General features: G+C 43.2%; 1 protein-coding gene across 6 annotated transcripts in view; it reads left to right on the forward strand.

Moving 5' to 3' along the window:
* Positions 1-18,130, forward strand: part of cacnb4a (calcium channel, voltage-dependent, beta 4a subunit) — a 552,528-nt gene that overhangs the window by 398,218 nt on the left and 136,180 nt on the right. For all 6 annotated transcript variants that reach the window (XR_011933885.1, XM_072470710.1, XM_072470673.1 and 3 more), the window contains one exon: positions 8,396-8,476. Coding sequence is in view for 5 of the 6 variants with exons in the window: in XM_072470710.1 (XP_072326811.1) it covers positions 8,396-8,476 (81 nt within the window). In the remaining variant the exon portion in view is untranslated. The remainder of the gene's footprint in view (positions 1-8,395; positions 8,477-18,130) is intronic.

The raw sequence follows: 18,130 nt of genomic DNA on the forward strand, positions 1-18,130 counted from the left end.
AATGGAAGTGCCCAACATAACAGTGCAAAAGGTAAGGCTGAAGCATTCACAACAATCTTTAGCTAGAAGTGCTGAGTAGATGGTACATCTCAGCCTCCTCCTCCTCTGAAGGTCCCCAGCATCATAGATGTCAGTCTTCAGCCAGCTTTCTTTACTGGGGTGGCACAGTGGTTAGCACTGTTGCCTCACAACTCCAGGAACCCGGGTTCAATTCCAGCCTCAGGTGACTATCTGTGTGGAGTTTGCAGTTTCTCCCTGTGTCTGCGTGGCTTTCTACCGGGTGCTCCGGTTTCCTCCCACAGTCCAAAGATGTGCAGGTTAGGTGGGTTGGCCATGATAAATTGCCCTTTAGTTTCCAAAAGGTTGGGTGGGGTTACGGTGTTACGGGGATGGCGTGGAGGCGTGGGTTTAAGTAGGGTGCTCTTTCCAAGGGCCAGTGTAGACCCGATAGGCCAAATGGCCTCATTCTGCACTGTAAATTCTATGATTCTATCTATGATTCTATGGTTCTCCATATGATATTAAAAAATGGCTGATGGCACTGGATACTGCAAAGGTTATGGGCCCTGACAATATTCCAGCAATAGTACTGAAGACTTGTGCACCAGAACTTGCCGCACCCCTAGCCAAGCTGCTCCAGTGCAGCTACAACACTGACATCTACCCGGCAATGTAGAAAATTGCCCAGGTGTGTCCTGTAGACAAGAAACAGGACAAATCCAACCCGGCCAATTACCACCCTCTCAGTCTACTAATGCTCATCAACAAAGTGATGGAAGGGGTCAGTAACAGTGCTATCAGCGGCACTTACTTGGCAATAACCTGTTCACGGCCGAATAGTCTGGGTTCTGCCAGGATCATTCAGCTCCTGGCCTCATTACAGCTCAAACAATGCCAAAATAGCTCAATGCCAGAGGTGAGATGTATTATGATCCCAGATCAGACCCCAACAATGGCCAGGATACTCTACCGAAACCCCAATATTTTAGTGTATTTTGTAAGACTGTGCGGAGAGAATACTTGCACAAAGAAATAAGGATTTGGTATTTTAAAACAATACTTTATTATTGACACAATATTAAACTCTTTAACAGCACACTCGAAAATAGCTTACAATTGCTCCTTAAAACAATACTACTCAGTACAATAAATACAATAACCTTAATTATGATCGGTATTCCCAATTAAAAACATACAGCTCTCAATGCATCCTACATCCCAATGGCACAGAGTAATACTTGCTTTCCAGAACAGATTTGGCTCCTGTTAGAACCCCTGTAGACTCTGGGCTGGGTGTCTTCAAAAAGCTGTTTCAACTGGATTGTTTCAGCTTCTCCCTTGCCCTCAGACAAGTCTGCATTGTTTTAAAATCCATTTTTAACTATCCTACCATGAGAGCAAAATACTTTATTATGCTCTAAAGGATAGCCAGATCCGAACTCAACTTAAAATCATTCTCAAAATGCCTGAATGCCTTAACTCCACCCAACAATGACATCGTCGCCCCAGGCTGAAAACACATTAACTCCCCAGGGAGAACCCTAGTCAAACAACAGTGTATTAGCCCATGCTTTTTACTCTGGTCAATTTCACCTCTGGCTCCTGAAAGCTTTCTGGTCCTGCAAAACAAGATTGTTGTAAAGACATGACTGCTGCATTCAAACACACTCTAACCTAAGCGTTTAACCATTACATTTCCAAATGTTTATAATCCAATATATCTACAATCCCTCATCACAGGTGAGAGTGACTGTCATTGACATCAAGGCAGCATTTGACCGAGTATGGCACCAAGGAACCCTAGCAAACTGGAGTCAATGGGAATCAGGGAGAAAAATCTCCACTGGTTGGCATCATACCTGGCACAAAGGAAGATTGTTGTGGTGGTTGGAAGTCAGTCATCTCAGCTCCAGGACATCACTATAGGAGTTCCTCAGGGTAGTGTCCTAGGCCCAACCATCTTCTGCTGCTTCATCAATGACCTCCCTTCCATCATAAGGTCAGAAATGGGGATCTTCGCAGATGACTGCACAATACTCAGCACCATTCACGACTCCTCATACGGAAGGAGTTCACGTCCAAATGCAGCAAGACCTGGACAATATCCAGGCTTCGGCTGAGAAGTGGCAAGGGACATTCACACACCACACAAGTGGCAGGTAATGGCCATCTCCAATAAGAGAGGATCTAACCACCGCCCCTTGAGATTCAGTGGCATTACGATAGTTAACTTCCCCACTATCAATATCCATTGACCACAAACTGAATTGGACTAACCACAGAAATACTGTGGCTACCAGAGCAGGTCAAAGGCTAGGAATCCTGAGATGAGTAACTCACCTCTTGACCCCCCCAAAGTCTGCCCACCATCTACAAGGCACAAGTCAGGACTGTAATGGAATACTCTTCACTTGCCTGGATGAGTGCAGCTCCATCGACACTCAAGAAACATCCAGGACAAAATAGCCCACTGATTGCTTCCCCTTCCACAAACATTGCATCCCTCCACCACCGCCGAACAATGGCAACTGTGTGTACCATCAACAAGATGCATTGTGAGAACTCACCAAGGTTCCTTTGACAACATATTCCACAAACATGACCACTACCATCTAGAAGGGTGAATGCAGCAGGTACATGGGAATATCACCACCTGGAAGTTTCCCTCCAAGTCAATCATCATCTTGACTTGGAAATATATTGCTGTTTCTTCACTGTCGCTGGGTCAAAATCCTGGAACTCCCTCCCTAAGAGGACCAAGGGTGTACCTCTGCCTCAGGGACTGCAGCGACTCAGAAGGCAGCTCACCACCACCTTCTCAAGGGCAACAAGGGATGGGCAATAAATGCTGGCCTCACCAGCGACACCCATATCCTGTAAATAAATTAAAAAGTGTCAGAACTGCAGAATCTTTCTCTTTCTACCCAATCAGTTCTTTTAGAGTCCAGTTTCAAGCAAACTTAACAATGTTTATATTAATTTGTCAATGCGTATGTTGATTCAATAAAGACAAATGACTGAATAAATAATTGCACAACCGTGGAACTTACTCAAATTCATACATTTTCCAGCAAAAAGCATTTTCCTGTTTGAGTTCTCCCTCATCCTTATTACATGCTTCCAGACAAATGAGTTAATCAGTTAAATGTACCCAGAGATGAACAACTATCCACTAAGAGCCCTTTCAACATTCAGGGAATCCAGTTATTGTTACAATGTTACTCCTGGACAGGTCAGATCCCAGGATGGTACCTGTTTTCATAGATCCTGATTTTAATTTTTTGTTCAGATGCATGGATGATCAGAGTCACAGGACAGAAAAGTAAAACATTTATTAAACGAGGAAAGATGAACACTAATACATTACCCCTTCACCTCAGCTATCCCTTTACAAATAGATATATATATATAGATTTAAAAGGATGACACAAGTTGCAAAATGTTCTCAGTAATACAGACACCAGGTAAACCAGTAGGCAAACTGTGATCAGACACCCTACATTCTGAAACCAAGCCACTGATGCCACCCAATACAACTTCAACGGATTTCTCATTAATGCCCCCTGCCGCTTGTCACATTGTGAGCAAACTGATCTCGCTGGAGGGTTTCCGATCTCTACTCTCAAAGAATGTGCCTTGGAATCTTGTCCTAAACAACACATTCTTTTGGATGGCTTCACCAAGGATCCACTTCCAAGGTTTCAACCTTTCCTTCCGGCATTCCTCTGCCCTGGATCACCATATGCCTTTTAAGTTCCACACAATCTCTCGAGTACAGAGACACACCAACAGAACACCCCTGCTTAAACGTTTTGCATAGGTGTCACCAACATTTTGACCTCTTCAGATATCCGGCTTCTTACCTAGCTGACTTTAAATCTAGTTCCTGTAGCTGTCTCTTTAACTCATAGGGCTTTCACTGTGTGTTACTTTAATTCTGCTGAACAGGACCTTGTTCAACCTGCTGTTCTTTGTTCCTTTAACTTACTGTCTTCCTGAGACATGATTTTGTCCCCACTTCCTGGTTTCTGGAACTTTCTTTTATTCTTTTGGGAAATCTTAGAACATAGAACAGAGAACAATACAGCGCAGTACAGGCCCTTCGGCCCACGATGTTGCACCGAAACAAAAGCCATCTAATCTACACTATGCCATTATCATCCATATGTTTATCCAATAAACTTTTAAATGCCCTCAATGTTGGCGAGTTCACTACTGTAGCAGGTAGGGCATTCCACGGCCTCACTACTCTTTGCGTAAAGAACCTACCTCTGTCCTATATCTATTACCCCTCAGTTTAAAGTTATGTCCCCTCGTGCCAGCCATATCCATCCGCGGGAGAAGGCTCTCACTGTCCACCTTATCCAACCCCCTGATCATTTTGTATGCCTCTATTAAGTCTCCTCTTAACCTTCTTCTCTCCAACGAAAACAACCTCAAGTCCATCAGCCTTTCCTCATAAGATTTTCCCTCCATACCAGGCAACATCCTGGTAAATCTCCTCTGCACCCGCTCCAAAGCCTCCACGTCCTTCCTATAATGCGGTGACCAGAACTGTACGCAATACTCCAAATGCGGCCGTACCAGAGTTCTGTACAGCTGCAACATGACCTCCCGACTCCGGAACTCAATCCCTCTACCAATAAAGGCCAACACTCCATAGGCCTTCTTCACAACCCTATCAACCTGGGTGGCAACTTTCAGGGATCTATGTACATGGACACCTAGATCCCTCTGCTCATCCACACTTTCAAGAACTTTACCATTAGCCAAATATTCCGCATTCCTGTTATTCCTTCCAAAGTGAATCACCTCACACTTCTCTACATTAAACTCCATTTGCCACCTCTCAGCCCAGCTCTGCAGCTTATCTATATCCCTCTGTAACCTGCTACATCCTTCCACACTATCGACAACACCACCGACTTTAGTATCGTCTGCAAATTTACTCACCCACCCTTCTGCGCCTTCCTCTAGGTCATTGATAAAAATGACAAACAGCAACGGCCCCAGAACAGATCCTTGTGGTACTCCACTTGTGATGTACTCCATTCTGAACATTTCCCATCCACCACCCTCTGTCTTCTTTCAGCTAGCCAATTTCTGATCCACATCTCTAAATCACCCTCAATCCCCAGCCTCCGTATTTTTTGCAATAGCCTACCGTGGGGAACCTTATCAAACGCTTTGCTGAAATCCATATACACCACATCAACTGCTCTACCCTCGTCTACCTGTTCAGTCACCTTCTCAAAGAACTCAATAAGGTTTGTGAGGCATGACCTACCCTTCACAAAGCCATGCTGACTATCCCTGATCATATTATTCCTATCTAGATGATTATAAATCTTGTCTCTAATAATCCCCTCCAAGACTTTACCCACTACAGACGTGAGGCTCACCGGTCTATAGTTGCCGGGGTTGTCTCTGCTCCCCTTTTTGAACAAAGGGACCACATTTGCTGTCCTCCAGTCCTCTGGCACTATTCCTGTAGCCAATGATGACATAAAAATCAAAGCCAAAGGTCCAGCAATCTCTTCCCTGGCCTCCCAGAGAATCCTAGGATAAATCCCATCAGGTCCCGGGGACTTATCTATTTTCAGCCTGTCCAGAATTGCCAACACCTCTTCCCTACGTACCTCAATGCCATCTGTTCTATTAGCCTGGGGCTCAGCATTCTCCGCAGTTTCCCTGTCTTGTGTTCACCTTCTCCTGGCACTTGCTTACAACCAACTCAAAAGTTATTTCTGTCCCAGGGAGGCCCTTGGTTGCTGAGCAACAGCCTTGTTTTTCTTTAAAAACCTGGTTTGCTTTCATGTTGAAAACCCTCATTACAATGCAGGCCTATGAGCCAAACTGAGGTTATTAACCCTTTAAAATACAAATATATAAAATCAAACCTACTTAAAGTTATACCTTATTTCTAACACAGAAATGCAAATAGAAAATATTTAAAACTACCTGGTTGCTGACAATATACACAATTATTAGATTTATAAATCAGAAATCTTAAATACCAGACCAACAACCAGAATAAAACTTGCAATTCAATTTTAAATCTTGTTTTTTAATATCTGTTTATACAACATAGAACATTACAGCGCAGTACAGGCCCTTCGGCCCTCGATGTTGCGCCGTCCTCTGAAACCACTCTAAAGCCCATCTACACTATTCCCTTATCATCCATATGTCTATCCAATGACCATTTGAATGCCCTTCGTGTTGGCGAGTCCACTACTGTTCCACGCCCTTACTACTCTCTGAGTAAAGAACCTACCTCTGACATCTGTCCTATATCTATCTCCCCTCAATTTAAAGCTATGGCCCCTCGTGCTAGACATCATCATCCGAGGAAAAAGGCTCTCACTGTCCACCCTATCCAATCCTCTGATCACCTTGTATGCCTCAATTAAGTCACCTCTTAACCTTCTCTCTAACGAAAACAGCCTCAAGTCCCTCAGCCTTTCCTCATAAGATCTTCCCTCCATACCAGGCAACATTCTGGTAAATCTCCTCTGCACCCTTTCCAATGCTTCCACATCCTTCCTATAATGCGGCGACCAGAATTGCACGCAATACTCCAAATGCGGCCGCATCAGAGTTTTGTACAGCTGCAACATGGCCTCATGGCTCCGAAACTCAATCCCTCGACCAATAAAAGCTAACACACCGTACGCCTTCTTAACAATCCTCTCAACCTGGGTGGCAACTTTCAGGGATCTATGTACATGGACACCGAGATCTCTCTGCTCATCCACACTGCCAAGAATCTTACCATTAGCCCAGTGCTCTGTCTTCCTGTTATTCCTTCCAAAATGAATCACCTCACACTTTTCTGCATTAAACTCCATTTGCCACCTCTCAGCCCAGCGCTGCAGCTTATCTATGTCCCTCTGTAACTTGTAACATCCTTCCGCACTGTCCACAACTCCACCGACTTTAGTGTCATCTGCAAATTTACTCACCCATCCTTCTACGCCCTCCTCCAGGTCACTTATAAAAATGACAAACAACAGTGGCCCCAAAACAGATCCTTGTGGTACACCACTAGTAACTGGACGTTAGTCTGAACATGCCCCATCAACCACCACCCTTTGTCTTCTTCCAGCTAGCCAATTTCTGATCCAAACTGTTAAATCACCCTGAATCCCATGCCTCCGTATTTTCTGCAGTAGCCTACCATGGGGAACCTTATCAAACGCTTTACTGACATCCATATACACCACATCAACTGCTTTACCCTCATCCACCTGTTTGGTCACCTTCTCAAAGAACTCAATAAGGTTTGTGAGGCACGGCCTACCCTTCACAAAACCGTGTTGACTATCTCTAATCAAATTATTCCTTTCCAGATGGTTATATATCCTATCTCTTATAAACCTTTCCAAGATTTTGCCCACAACAGAATTTTATTTCAATTGATAGTTAAGAAAAATGTTTTGACTTAACAATTGATTTAACCAGTGTAGCTAATGTTGCCTGTGCCTCATGAGGCTGTCGGCAGGTCCATGCCAAAGTGATCCACTGGTCTCATTAAGTTGTCACTCGTGAACTGTGGGTGCCCTTCTTGGCCCAGTGGCAGCTGGCCAGTCATGTAAGGGGAGCGAGTTTGACTGACTCGGATAATTGCCGATCACCTCAGGTGAGTCTAGGTGAGGAGAAAATTATTTCAATGTGGCACCGGTTGCAGCACTCTTGCGCCTCTTGACTCCACATTGAGGCACATTTAAAAAAAACTTGAGACGTAACTTTGGGTGGCAGTGGTTTGATTACTGTGTGTACTTGAACCTGAAGGCTGCATCTAACAATGCAAAGGAGCGCCAACACAGCAACTATTTTCTAATGGTGTCCTCCAGTAATCTAAAGGGACACTTCCACCTGTTTAAATATACCTTCCATTGTCCCATGGAGGAATTACCCAAATGATAATATGATGGGCTCCTCTGTGGATCACTGTCAGCATTCGATCTACAAGGTATCCAGGCCTACCCAGTGAATGTATTCCATTAGGAACTCTGCTGAATATCATGAAATTGGTCTATCACATTCCATAGAGGAACTACTTTGGAAGGTGCGTATTCTTAACAAGATCCATCTAATATTTTGGGGAACATAACAAAGTAATTGTTTTAAATTTCATGGGATGTGGGCATTGCCGGCTGGGCCAGCATTTTATTGTCCATTCCCCAACTGCCCTTGAACTAACTGGCTTGCTCGGCCATTTCAGAGGGCATTTAAGAGTCAGCCACATTGCTATGGATCTGGAGTCACATGAATCTCCCCCATAAGTACAGTCTGTTGTATTGTAAGTGCTTTACCCTGAAGTAACATTGCCATTAACTATTCGGATATAATGTGTTTTCTCATGCATCATTATTGTTTTTATTGAACGCAGACTGAGCACATTCCTCCTTATGACGTGGTGCCGTCCATGAGGCCCGTTGTGTTGGTGGGCCCATCGTTGAAAGGTTATGAGGTAAGGGATACTGCTGGATTGCCAAAATTAAGTAGGTGCAGATGGGTAACTTTAGCAGCGATGTTCTTTCAGTTCTCAAATGCCTGTTCACAAACCTTTTCCTTGATCTTCCGCCGTGCCTGGTAGGGGTGGGACTGAAAGTGGCAATCATTTTGACCTGGGTAATTCGGATCGACTCACAATTGTTTTTGTTTTCAGCTAATTCAGAAATGTTGCATTCAGGTGGCTTAGGAAAACATCTCGGGTGGAATATCTCGGGCCCAACAGCAGCAGGATGCTTTGGTGGGTGGGGCGGGGGAGGGGGAACGACATAATTTGGTGTGAGGCCAAAAATCAGTTTCCTGATGGCGGGGTGAACTTTGTTCTTGGGATTTTGAAGGAGGCTTAAAGGTGGGTCGAGCTTGCCGACCGGGAAGCTCTTTTGCATGTATCAGTGTGCCGTGTATGCTCATCAAAAGGTCACCTCACTGGAATTACATTCCCCTTCCAAGTTATGTTCCCCCAAGTTACAGTGTTCACATTCATGACTGGACGTAAGCAGCGTGCACCTGGCAAGGTAGACTACTTCCATGATTAACTTAACTGAGATTTGCTGCTTCATTGTCCTCTTTGGGCTGCATCTGTACATGCCAACCTATGCTTGAGACTGGTTAGTGATGCAAGTTGCATGCAGGGTGACCAAGGAAGGGAACCACAACACTAATTCCAATTAATTAAAAATGATGTTGTAAAAAAGCCAGAATAAAACAGCAGGTTAGATCCCAGTTCATAATTCACTGGGCAGTTATTGGGCGCGATCTAACTAAAAGTAAAGCGGGATTGTTCCCTGCCCTTGTAGCTCCGGGAATGACCCTGCTATCGAACTGCACTCAGTTTTACTTTTGAGCCTCAGAATGGCAAATTGGATCCAGAATTGGCCGAGTGGCAGGCAGCAGAGGGTGATGGTTGAGGAGTGTTTTTCTGACTGGAAGCCTGTGCCCAGTGGGGTCCCGCAGGGATCAGTGTTGGGGCCTTTGTAGTTTGTGATTTATATAAATGATTTAAACTTGAATGTAGGAGGGTAGATCTGTAAGTTTGCGGATGGTACGTAAATTGGTGGGATGGTAAATTGTGAGGAGGATAGCCTTCGATTACAGGAGTACATAGACGGGCTGGTCAGATGGGCTGATCAGTAGCAAATGGAATTCAAATCAGATAAGTGTGAGGTGATGCACTTTGGCAGGACAAATAAGACAAGGGGATACACGATAAACAGCAGGACACTGGGAAGCACCAAGGATCAGAGGGACCATGGTGTGCATGTACACCGGTCCCTTAAGGTAGCAGAGCAGGTAGATACAGTGGTTAAGAAGGCATATTTGGACTTTATTATCCAAGGTATAGAGTTTAAGAGCAGGGAGGTTATGCTGGAACATTATAAAGTGTTGGTTAGGCCACATCTAGATTATTGTGTGCAGTTCTGGAATCCACATTATAGGAGCAATGTGATAGCACTGGAAAGGATGCAGAGGAGATTTACCAGGACGATGTCTGGACTGGTGAGTTTTAGTTATGAAGAGAGATTGGATAGACTTGGATTGCTTTCCTTGGAGCAGAGGAGACTGAGGGGTGTTGTGGGCCAGTGTTTAGAGTACCCCAAAGTGTATCATGGAGTTCACCTGATCCACAACTTTTACTAGATTGTGGTATGGGGAGTACATGGCCCACTCTACAGGTGTGGTGCAGCAGAAATCTAACAGTATTTTTTAAAGCAAAACAATGTTTATTCTATGAACTCAGTTTACCTTTTTTAAAACATACAGTGAACATCTTAGCAACCATCAATTCAAATACAACCCCCAAAGAATACAACACTAAATAAGTCTTAAACGTTCCTTTTAACATCCATAAGACATAAAAATACCTTTTAACAGAAGCACATCAGGTTTAAATTCATACTGAGAACAGTTATCACTCTGAATTCACCAAATGATCAAGAGATAGTCGTTACATGGGAGAGAGAACAACATTGCACCTTTTTTTGTTGCATTGCACCTTTTTTGGTTGGCTGCAGCTCCAACACTAAAACGAAACCAAAAAACACAGTGACCAAAACCAAAGTGAAACTAAAAGCTGACAGACAGCCCAGCTCCACCCACACTCTGACATCACTGCAGTAATAAACACCCATTTCTTAAAGGTACACCCACTACAGTTATTCTATAAAAAACACCCATTTCTTAAAGGTACTCTCACATGATACCTCCCCCCAAGAAAAAAAAACCCATCAACTTCAAGATGGTTTCATTTTTCACCTTTTCACTTTCCTTTAAGAAATACGGACAGGGAATATACATTTCACTTTTCTTTTAACAAAACAAAACACGCAAACATTTATAATAATATAGTCCATTTTAGTTTTTCTTCCTCCACCGACCCTCCTTCTGTTCATCACATTCGTGACAAAGCATCGGGTCCATCACGCTTTCTTGTCCTGCCACATGTACTAATTTTAAATGAAATGGCTGTAACAATAAACTCCAGCGAAACAGTCTTGCATTGTTATACCGGAATCGCTCCAAAAATGTCAACGGATTATGATCAGTATATATAATGTTGTCAGACGGATTGCTGGTCACATAAATGTGAAAATGTTTCAAAGCCAGCATCAAACTCAAAGTCTCCTTCTCAATCGTGGAATACCTTTTCTTGTGAGAATTCAATTTCTTTGAAAAATAACCAATAGGCCGCTCTAGCCCTTCGTCGTCGTCTTGTAGGAGCACCGCACCTACGCCCACATCACTCGCATCAACCGCCACTTTCGTATAATTTGGGATGGCTAACACAGGAGCAGTGGTCAAATGCCTGTTGACATTCCGCTGTCCACTGGAATTTGTTACGCTTCTTGAGCAAGTCCGTCAGTGGACAACAAAGAACAAAGAAAAGTACAGCACAGGAACAGGCCCTTCGGCCCTCCATGCCTGTGCCGACCATGCTGCCCGTCTAAACTAAAATCTTCTGCACTTCTGTGGTCCGTATCCCTCTATTCCCATCCTATTCTATTCATGTATTTGTCAAGATGCCCCTTAAACATCACTATCGTCCCTGCTTCCACCACTTCCTCCGGCAGCGAGTTCCAGGCACCCACTACCCTCTGTGTAAAAAAACTTGCCTCGTACATCTCCTCTAAACCTTAAACCTATGCCTCCTAGTAATTGACCCCTCTACCCTTGGAAAAAGCCTCTGACTATCCACTCTGTCTATGCCCCTCATAATTTGGTAGAACTCTATCAGGCCGCCCCTCAACCTCCATCGTTCCAGTGAGAACAAACCAAGTTTATTCTCCTCTCCTCATAGCTAATGCCCTCCATATCAGGCAACATCCTAGTAAATCTCTTCTGCACCCTCTCTAAAGCCTCCACATCTTTCTGGTAGTATGGCGACCAGAATTGAACACTATACTCCAAGTGTGGCCTAACTAAGGTTCTATACAGCTGCAACATGACTTGCCAATTTTTATACTCAGTGCCCTGGCCAATGAAGGCAAGCATGCCGTATGCCTTCTTGACTACCTTCTCCACCTGTGTTGTTCCTTTCAGTGGCCTGTGGAACTGTACACCTAGACCTCTCTGACTGTCAATACTCTTTAGGGTTCTACCATTCACTGTATATTCCCTACCTGCATTAGACTTTCTAAAATGCATTACCTCACATTTGTCCAGCTCAAACTCCATCTGCCATCTCTCTGCCCAAGTCTCCAAACGATCTAAATCCTGCTGTGTCCTCTAACAGTCCTCATCGCTATCCGCAATTCCACCAATGTTTGTGTCGTCTGCAAACTTACTAATCAGACCAGTTACATTTTCCTCCAAATCATTTATATATACTACGAATAGCAAAGGTCCCAGCACTGATCCCTGTGGAGCACCACTAGTCACAGCCCTCCAATCAGAAAAGCACCCTTCCATTGCTACTTTCTGCCTTCTATGACCTAGCCAGTTCTGTATCCATCTTGCCAGCTCACCCCTGAACCTGTGTGACTTCACCTTTTGTACCTGTCTGCAATGGGGGGGCTTGTCAAAGGCCTTACTGAAGTCCAGAGACAACATCCACTGCCCTACCTGCATCAATCATCTTTGCGACCTCCTCGAAAATCTCTATCAAGTTACTGAGACACGACCTCCCCTTCACAAAACCGTGCTGCCTCTCGCTAATACGTCCATTTGCTTCCAAATGGGAGTAGATCCTGTCTCGAAGAATTCTCTCCAGTAATTTCCCTACCACTGACATAAGGCTCACCGGCCTGAAGTTCCCTGGATTATCCCTGCTACCCTTCTTAAACAAAGGAACAACATTGGCAATTCTCCAGTCCTCCGGGACATCACCTGAATGCAGTGAGGATCCAAAGATTTCTGTCAAGGCCTCAGCAATTTCCTCTCTAGCCTCCTTCAGTATTCTGAGGTAGATCCCATCGGGCCCTGGGAACTTATCTACCTTAATATTTTTCAAGACGCCAGCACCTCGTCTTTTTGGATCTCAATGTGACCCAGGCTATCTACACACCCTTCTCCAGATTCAACATCCACATATTCCTTCTCTTTGGTGGAGCGACCACACTGCTAAAATTGGGTACAAATTTCCGGTAGAATCCACTGATACCAAGAAATCGCATTATTTCCCGTCGTGTCGAGGGTATCAAAAACTCCCCAATAACTGTTATTTTCACCTCCCGTGGGACCAATCGACCCTGTCCAATTGTATGGCCAAGGAAAGTGAATTCGGCTTTTCCAAATTCACTTTTGGCTAGGTTTATCACCAAACTGCCTCCTGAAGTCGATCGAATAACTCCATCAGATGCTTTAAATGTTCTTTCCATGTCTGGCTAAAAAGTACCAGATTATCGATGTATACCGCACAATTGGATCATCCTGAAACAACTTTGTTAGTTGACCGTTGAAATGTCACTGGGGCATTTTTCATCCCAAATGGCATAACTTTGAATTGGTATATACCACCTGGAGTCACAAAAGCTGAAATGTCCTTCACCCTTTCGGATAAAGGTACCTGCCAGTAACCTTTAAGTAAATCCATTTTGGAAATAAAAGCTGATTGTCCCACTTTCTCAATGCAATATTCCAAACGTGGGATAGGATAAGAGTCCGTTCTTGTAACTACATTAAACTTTCTATAGTCCACACACAACCGTTAGGTACCGTCTGGTTTAGGTACCATCACTATGGGTGAGCTCCATTTGCTGCAACCCACTTCAATTATGCCATTTTTAAGCATACTTTCAATCTCTTTGTTAACCTGTGCAAATTTTAAAGGGTTAAGTCTATATGCATGTTGTTTAATTGGAACAGCATTTCCCACATCTACATCATGTATAGCCATTTTAGTACTTCCCAATTTATCTCCACAAACTTGCCCATGCGATATCAATAACTCTTTTAGGTCAGTCTGTTTTTCCTTTGGAAGGTAACTCAACAATTTATCCCAATTTTTAAGATCATCCTCATTTTCCAATTTAATTTGAGGTATGTCAAATTCAAAGTCATCTGGATTTGGTTCGTCACTTTGAGTTAGAATCATTAAAACCGCCTCCTTTTTCTCTCCTTCCCTTTCAAAGTACCTTTTAAGCATATTCACATGACACTCGGTGAGTCTTCCTTCTATCTGGCGTTTTTACCACATAATTCACCTCACTTAATTTACTTTCAATCTGATAATGTCCACAAAACCTTGCTCTTAAAGGTTCACCTACCACTGGTAACAACACTAAAACTTTATCTCCACAGGCAAAACTACGAACTTTGGATTTCTTGTCCGCTACCCATTTCATCACATATTCTGCAACTTTTAAATGCTGTCTAGCCAATTCACCTTTTCGATCTAATCGTTCCCTAAAATGTGACACGTAATCCAATAATGTAAGTTCTGATTTCTCAGTCATCAATTTTTCCTGAATCAATTTAAGTGGTCCTCTTACTTCATGACCAAAAATTAGTTCAAAAAGACTGAATTTGGTTGCCTCATTAGGTGCAGCCCTAATTGCAAACAGTACGAATGGAATTCCTTTATCCCAATCCTCTGGATAATCGTGACAATAAGCCCTCAACATTGTCTTGCCACCTTTCTAATGCTCCCTGCAATTCTGGATGGTACGCAGTTGATTTCAAATGTTTTATTCCTAAGTTATCCATAACTTCTTTGAATAAACTTGAGGTAAAATTTGATCCTTGATCCGATTGTATTTCTGTGGTAGTCCATATTGAGTAAAAGATTTAAGTAACTCCTCCACAATCTTTTTAGCTGTAATATTATGTACCGGAATGGCCTCTGGAAACCTAGTAGACACATCCATTATCGTCAAAAGATATTGATTCCCACTTTTCGTTTTAAGAAGCATTCCTACGCAATCAATTCAGACCCTTGTAAAAGGTTCCTCAAATGCTGGAATGGCGCTGGTTTTATCACTGCTTGAGGTTTCCCTGTCACTTGACATATGTGACAGGATCGACAAAAGTTGACTCCATCTTTATGTAGTCCAGGCCAATAAAAATGTTTTTGTATTTTAGCTTGAGTTTTCCTTACTCCCAAATAACCTCCTGTGCAACTCGCAACACCTCCTTTCTCGACCCTACCGGCAATACTACTTGATGAACTTCTGCCCACTTTTCATTCGCCTGCATATGTAAAGGTCTCCATTTCCTCGTCAAGACATCATTTTTATGGTTGTATCACTCTGGAATACACTCAGATTCCTCTTCCGTATATGCTTTCTGAAACATCCGTTTTATTTCTACATCTTTCTGTTGTAACTCCGCCAATTTTCCTGAGCTAAAAATAGCAGCCTCATCCTCCACCTGTTCTTGTTCAAAAATCGTTTCTGTTAATTGCACTTCAACGTCATCTTCACTCTTTGATTTCTCCTCCTGTCTTAACCTGTGACTTTGCGGTCTTGTTACTACACAATCCGGAAAAATCCCAGGATATACTTCCTGCAACACTTCAGTTGTCTGATTTTGTACTGGCTTATCAACCACAGTAGGCATCACTCCAACCTACGATCCAGCAATATCATTACCCTAGATAAACTGTATTCCTGGACAAGACAGTTTCTCTGTTACTCCTACTACCACTTCACCACTCTTCATTGGACTGTCCAACCTTACCTTGTATAATGGAACACTACTCTTCTCACCCTGAATTCCATATATTACCACCTTTTCTGGCAATATTCTTCCCAAACTACATAACTCCTCATCTCTTACTATTAAAGATTGACTAGCTCCCGTATCTCTTAAAATTGTGACTTATTTTCCTGCTCCTCCTGATACACATTAGTAAACTTTACCCGCACAAGTAAATTCTTTAAAGAGATCTGGCACCTTCTTATCAATCACCTCTCGATCAGGCTGTACAATCTTTTGCACTTCGTTCGCTTCACTTGGGCTTTCCTTTACCACTTTAACAAACCCCACTGTCTTTTCCTGTTTTACCACATCAGCCTTCCCAGTGCTTTTCTTCAACCACCAACACTGTGACTTTACATGGCCTAGTTTATTGCAGTGAAAACATTTGAAACTTTTAATTTCTTTTCCACCCTCCTGGATTTCTTTTTTAATCTGAGGTACGCTCTCCTTATTATCTCCCATCAGATCTCCTTTACCTTTACCACTTGAGTATTTCTCATGTCCCCAGTTTCTATCCCTCACAGGCTGACACTGATGTCAGAAACCAAACTTTGATTTATGAACTAATTCATAATCATCTGCCATTTCTGCTGCTAATCTTGCAGTTTTAACCCTCTGCTCTTCCACATGAGTTCTCACTACATCAGGAATTTAATTTTTAAACTCCTCCAAAAGTATAATTTCTCTGAGAGTTTCATACTTTTGGTCTATTTTCAAAGCCCTTATCCACCTATCAAAATTACTCTCTTTGATCCTTTCAAACGGCCTGTATGTTTGACCAAATTCTTTCCTTAAATTTCTAAACCTTTGTCTGTAGGCTTCAGGCACTCGTTCATATGCACCTAAGATGGATTTTTTCACCTCCTCATACATCCCAGATACCTCCTCCGGTAGTGATGCAGACACTTCATTAGCCCTACCTACCAGATTTGTTTGAATCAGTAATACCCACATGTCCTGTGGCCATTTCATTTGTATTGCCACCTTCTCAAAGGAAATGAAAAAGGCTTCTACCTCCTTCTCGTCAAACCTAGGCAATGCTTGGATATATTTAAATAGATCCTCACCAAGCCTTCGACCATGACATTCTTTCTCACTATCCTCTTCACTATCCTCCAACTGTACGTTTTCCTTTACATCCGCCAATTTTACCTGACTGTCATGTTTCATGGCCAATTTCCGAAGTTCATACTCTCTCCCTCTTCCTTTTTCCTCTCTCTCTCTCTCTTTCTCTCCCTCTTTATTTTTCCTCTCTCTCTTTCTTTCTCTCTTTCTTTTTCTTCTGTCTCTCTTTCTCTCTCTCTTTCATTTTCCCTGAACTGTATCTCCCTTTCTCTTTCTTTTTGTTCTGCTTGGCTTTCTGTCTGTTTTCTTTTCTGCCCTCTCTTTTTCTTTTTCCTCTCTATCTCTTTCATATCCAAGCCGCTTTAATTCTTTCTCATGTTCCGTTTGTTTAATTTGTAACTGAATTTTTGCCATTTCCAATGAATCAGACTGTAACTCAGGCAATTTTAAATGCTTAGCCACTACCATAATTACCTCATCTTTTCGCATTTTGTCAGGTAATGTTAACTGCAATGTTTTTGCCAAATCTAACAGTCTGTTTTTAGTCTCTGTCCGTAAGGTACTGCATGTGACTGTCTCCACCCCCAAAAACTTCAGAGCCTCTGAAAGAGCCATTGTCCACAACACACTCCCTACTTAAACTGAAATACCACACCTGAAAAGCAACCACAATATGCTCACCCCTCACTGTCTTTATGTTCACTAAGCCGTTTATTCTATGAACTCGGTTAACCTTTTTTAAAACATACAGTGAACATCTTAGCAATCATCAAATCAAATACACCCCCAAAGAATACAACACTAAGTAATCCTTAAATTTTCCTTTTAACATCCATAAGACATAAAATACCTTTTAACAGAAGCACATCAGGTTTAAATTCACTACTAAGAACAGTTATCACTCTGAATTTCGGCGGCAGCGGTGCGCAGGGGCCCTCTGGGAGGTGAGTAGCGACTTTAAAACCACTTACCTTTACAGGAGCAGCCCTTTGGATTTCGGCGGCAGCGGTGCGCAGGGGCCTTCTGGGAGGTGAGTACTTACTTTAAAAAGCCTTGCCTTTACAGGAGCAGCCCTTTGGATTTCGGCGGCAGCGGTGCGCAGGGGCCTTCTGGGAGGTGAGGACTTACTTTAAAAAGCCTTGCCTTTACAGGAGCAGCCCTTTGGATTTCGGCGGCAGCGGTGTGCAGGGGCCCTCTGGGAGGTGAGTAGCGACTTTAAAACCACTTACCTTTACAGGAGCAGCCCTTTGGATTTCGGCGGCAGCGGTGCGCAGGGGCCTGCTGGGAGGTGAGTACTTACTTTAAAAGGCCTTGCCTTTACAGGAGCAGCCCTTTGGATTTCGGCGGCAGCGGTGCGCAGGGGCCTTCTGGGAGGTGAGTACTTACTTTAAAAAGCCTTGCCTTTACAGGAGCA

Source organism: Scyliorhinus torazame, chromosome 2 (genome assembly GCF_047496885.1).
Source record: "Scyliorhinus torazame isolate Kashiwa2021f chromosome 2, sScyTor2.1, whole genome shotgun sequence".
In the NCBI taxonomy this organism is placed as follows: Eukaryota; Metazoa; Chordata; class Chondrichthyes; order Carcharhiniformes; family Scyliorhinidae; genus Scyliorhinus; species Scyliorhinus torazame.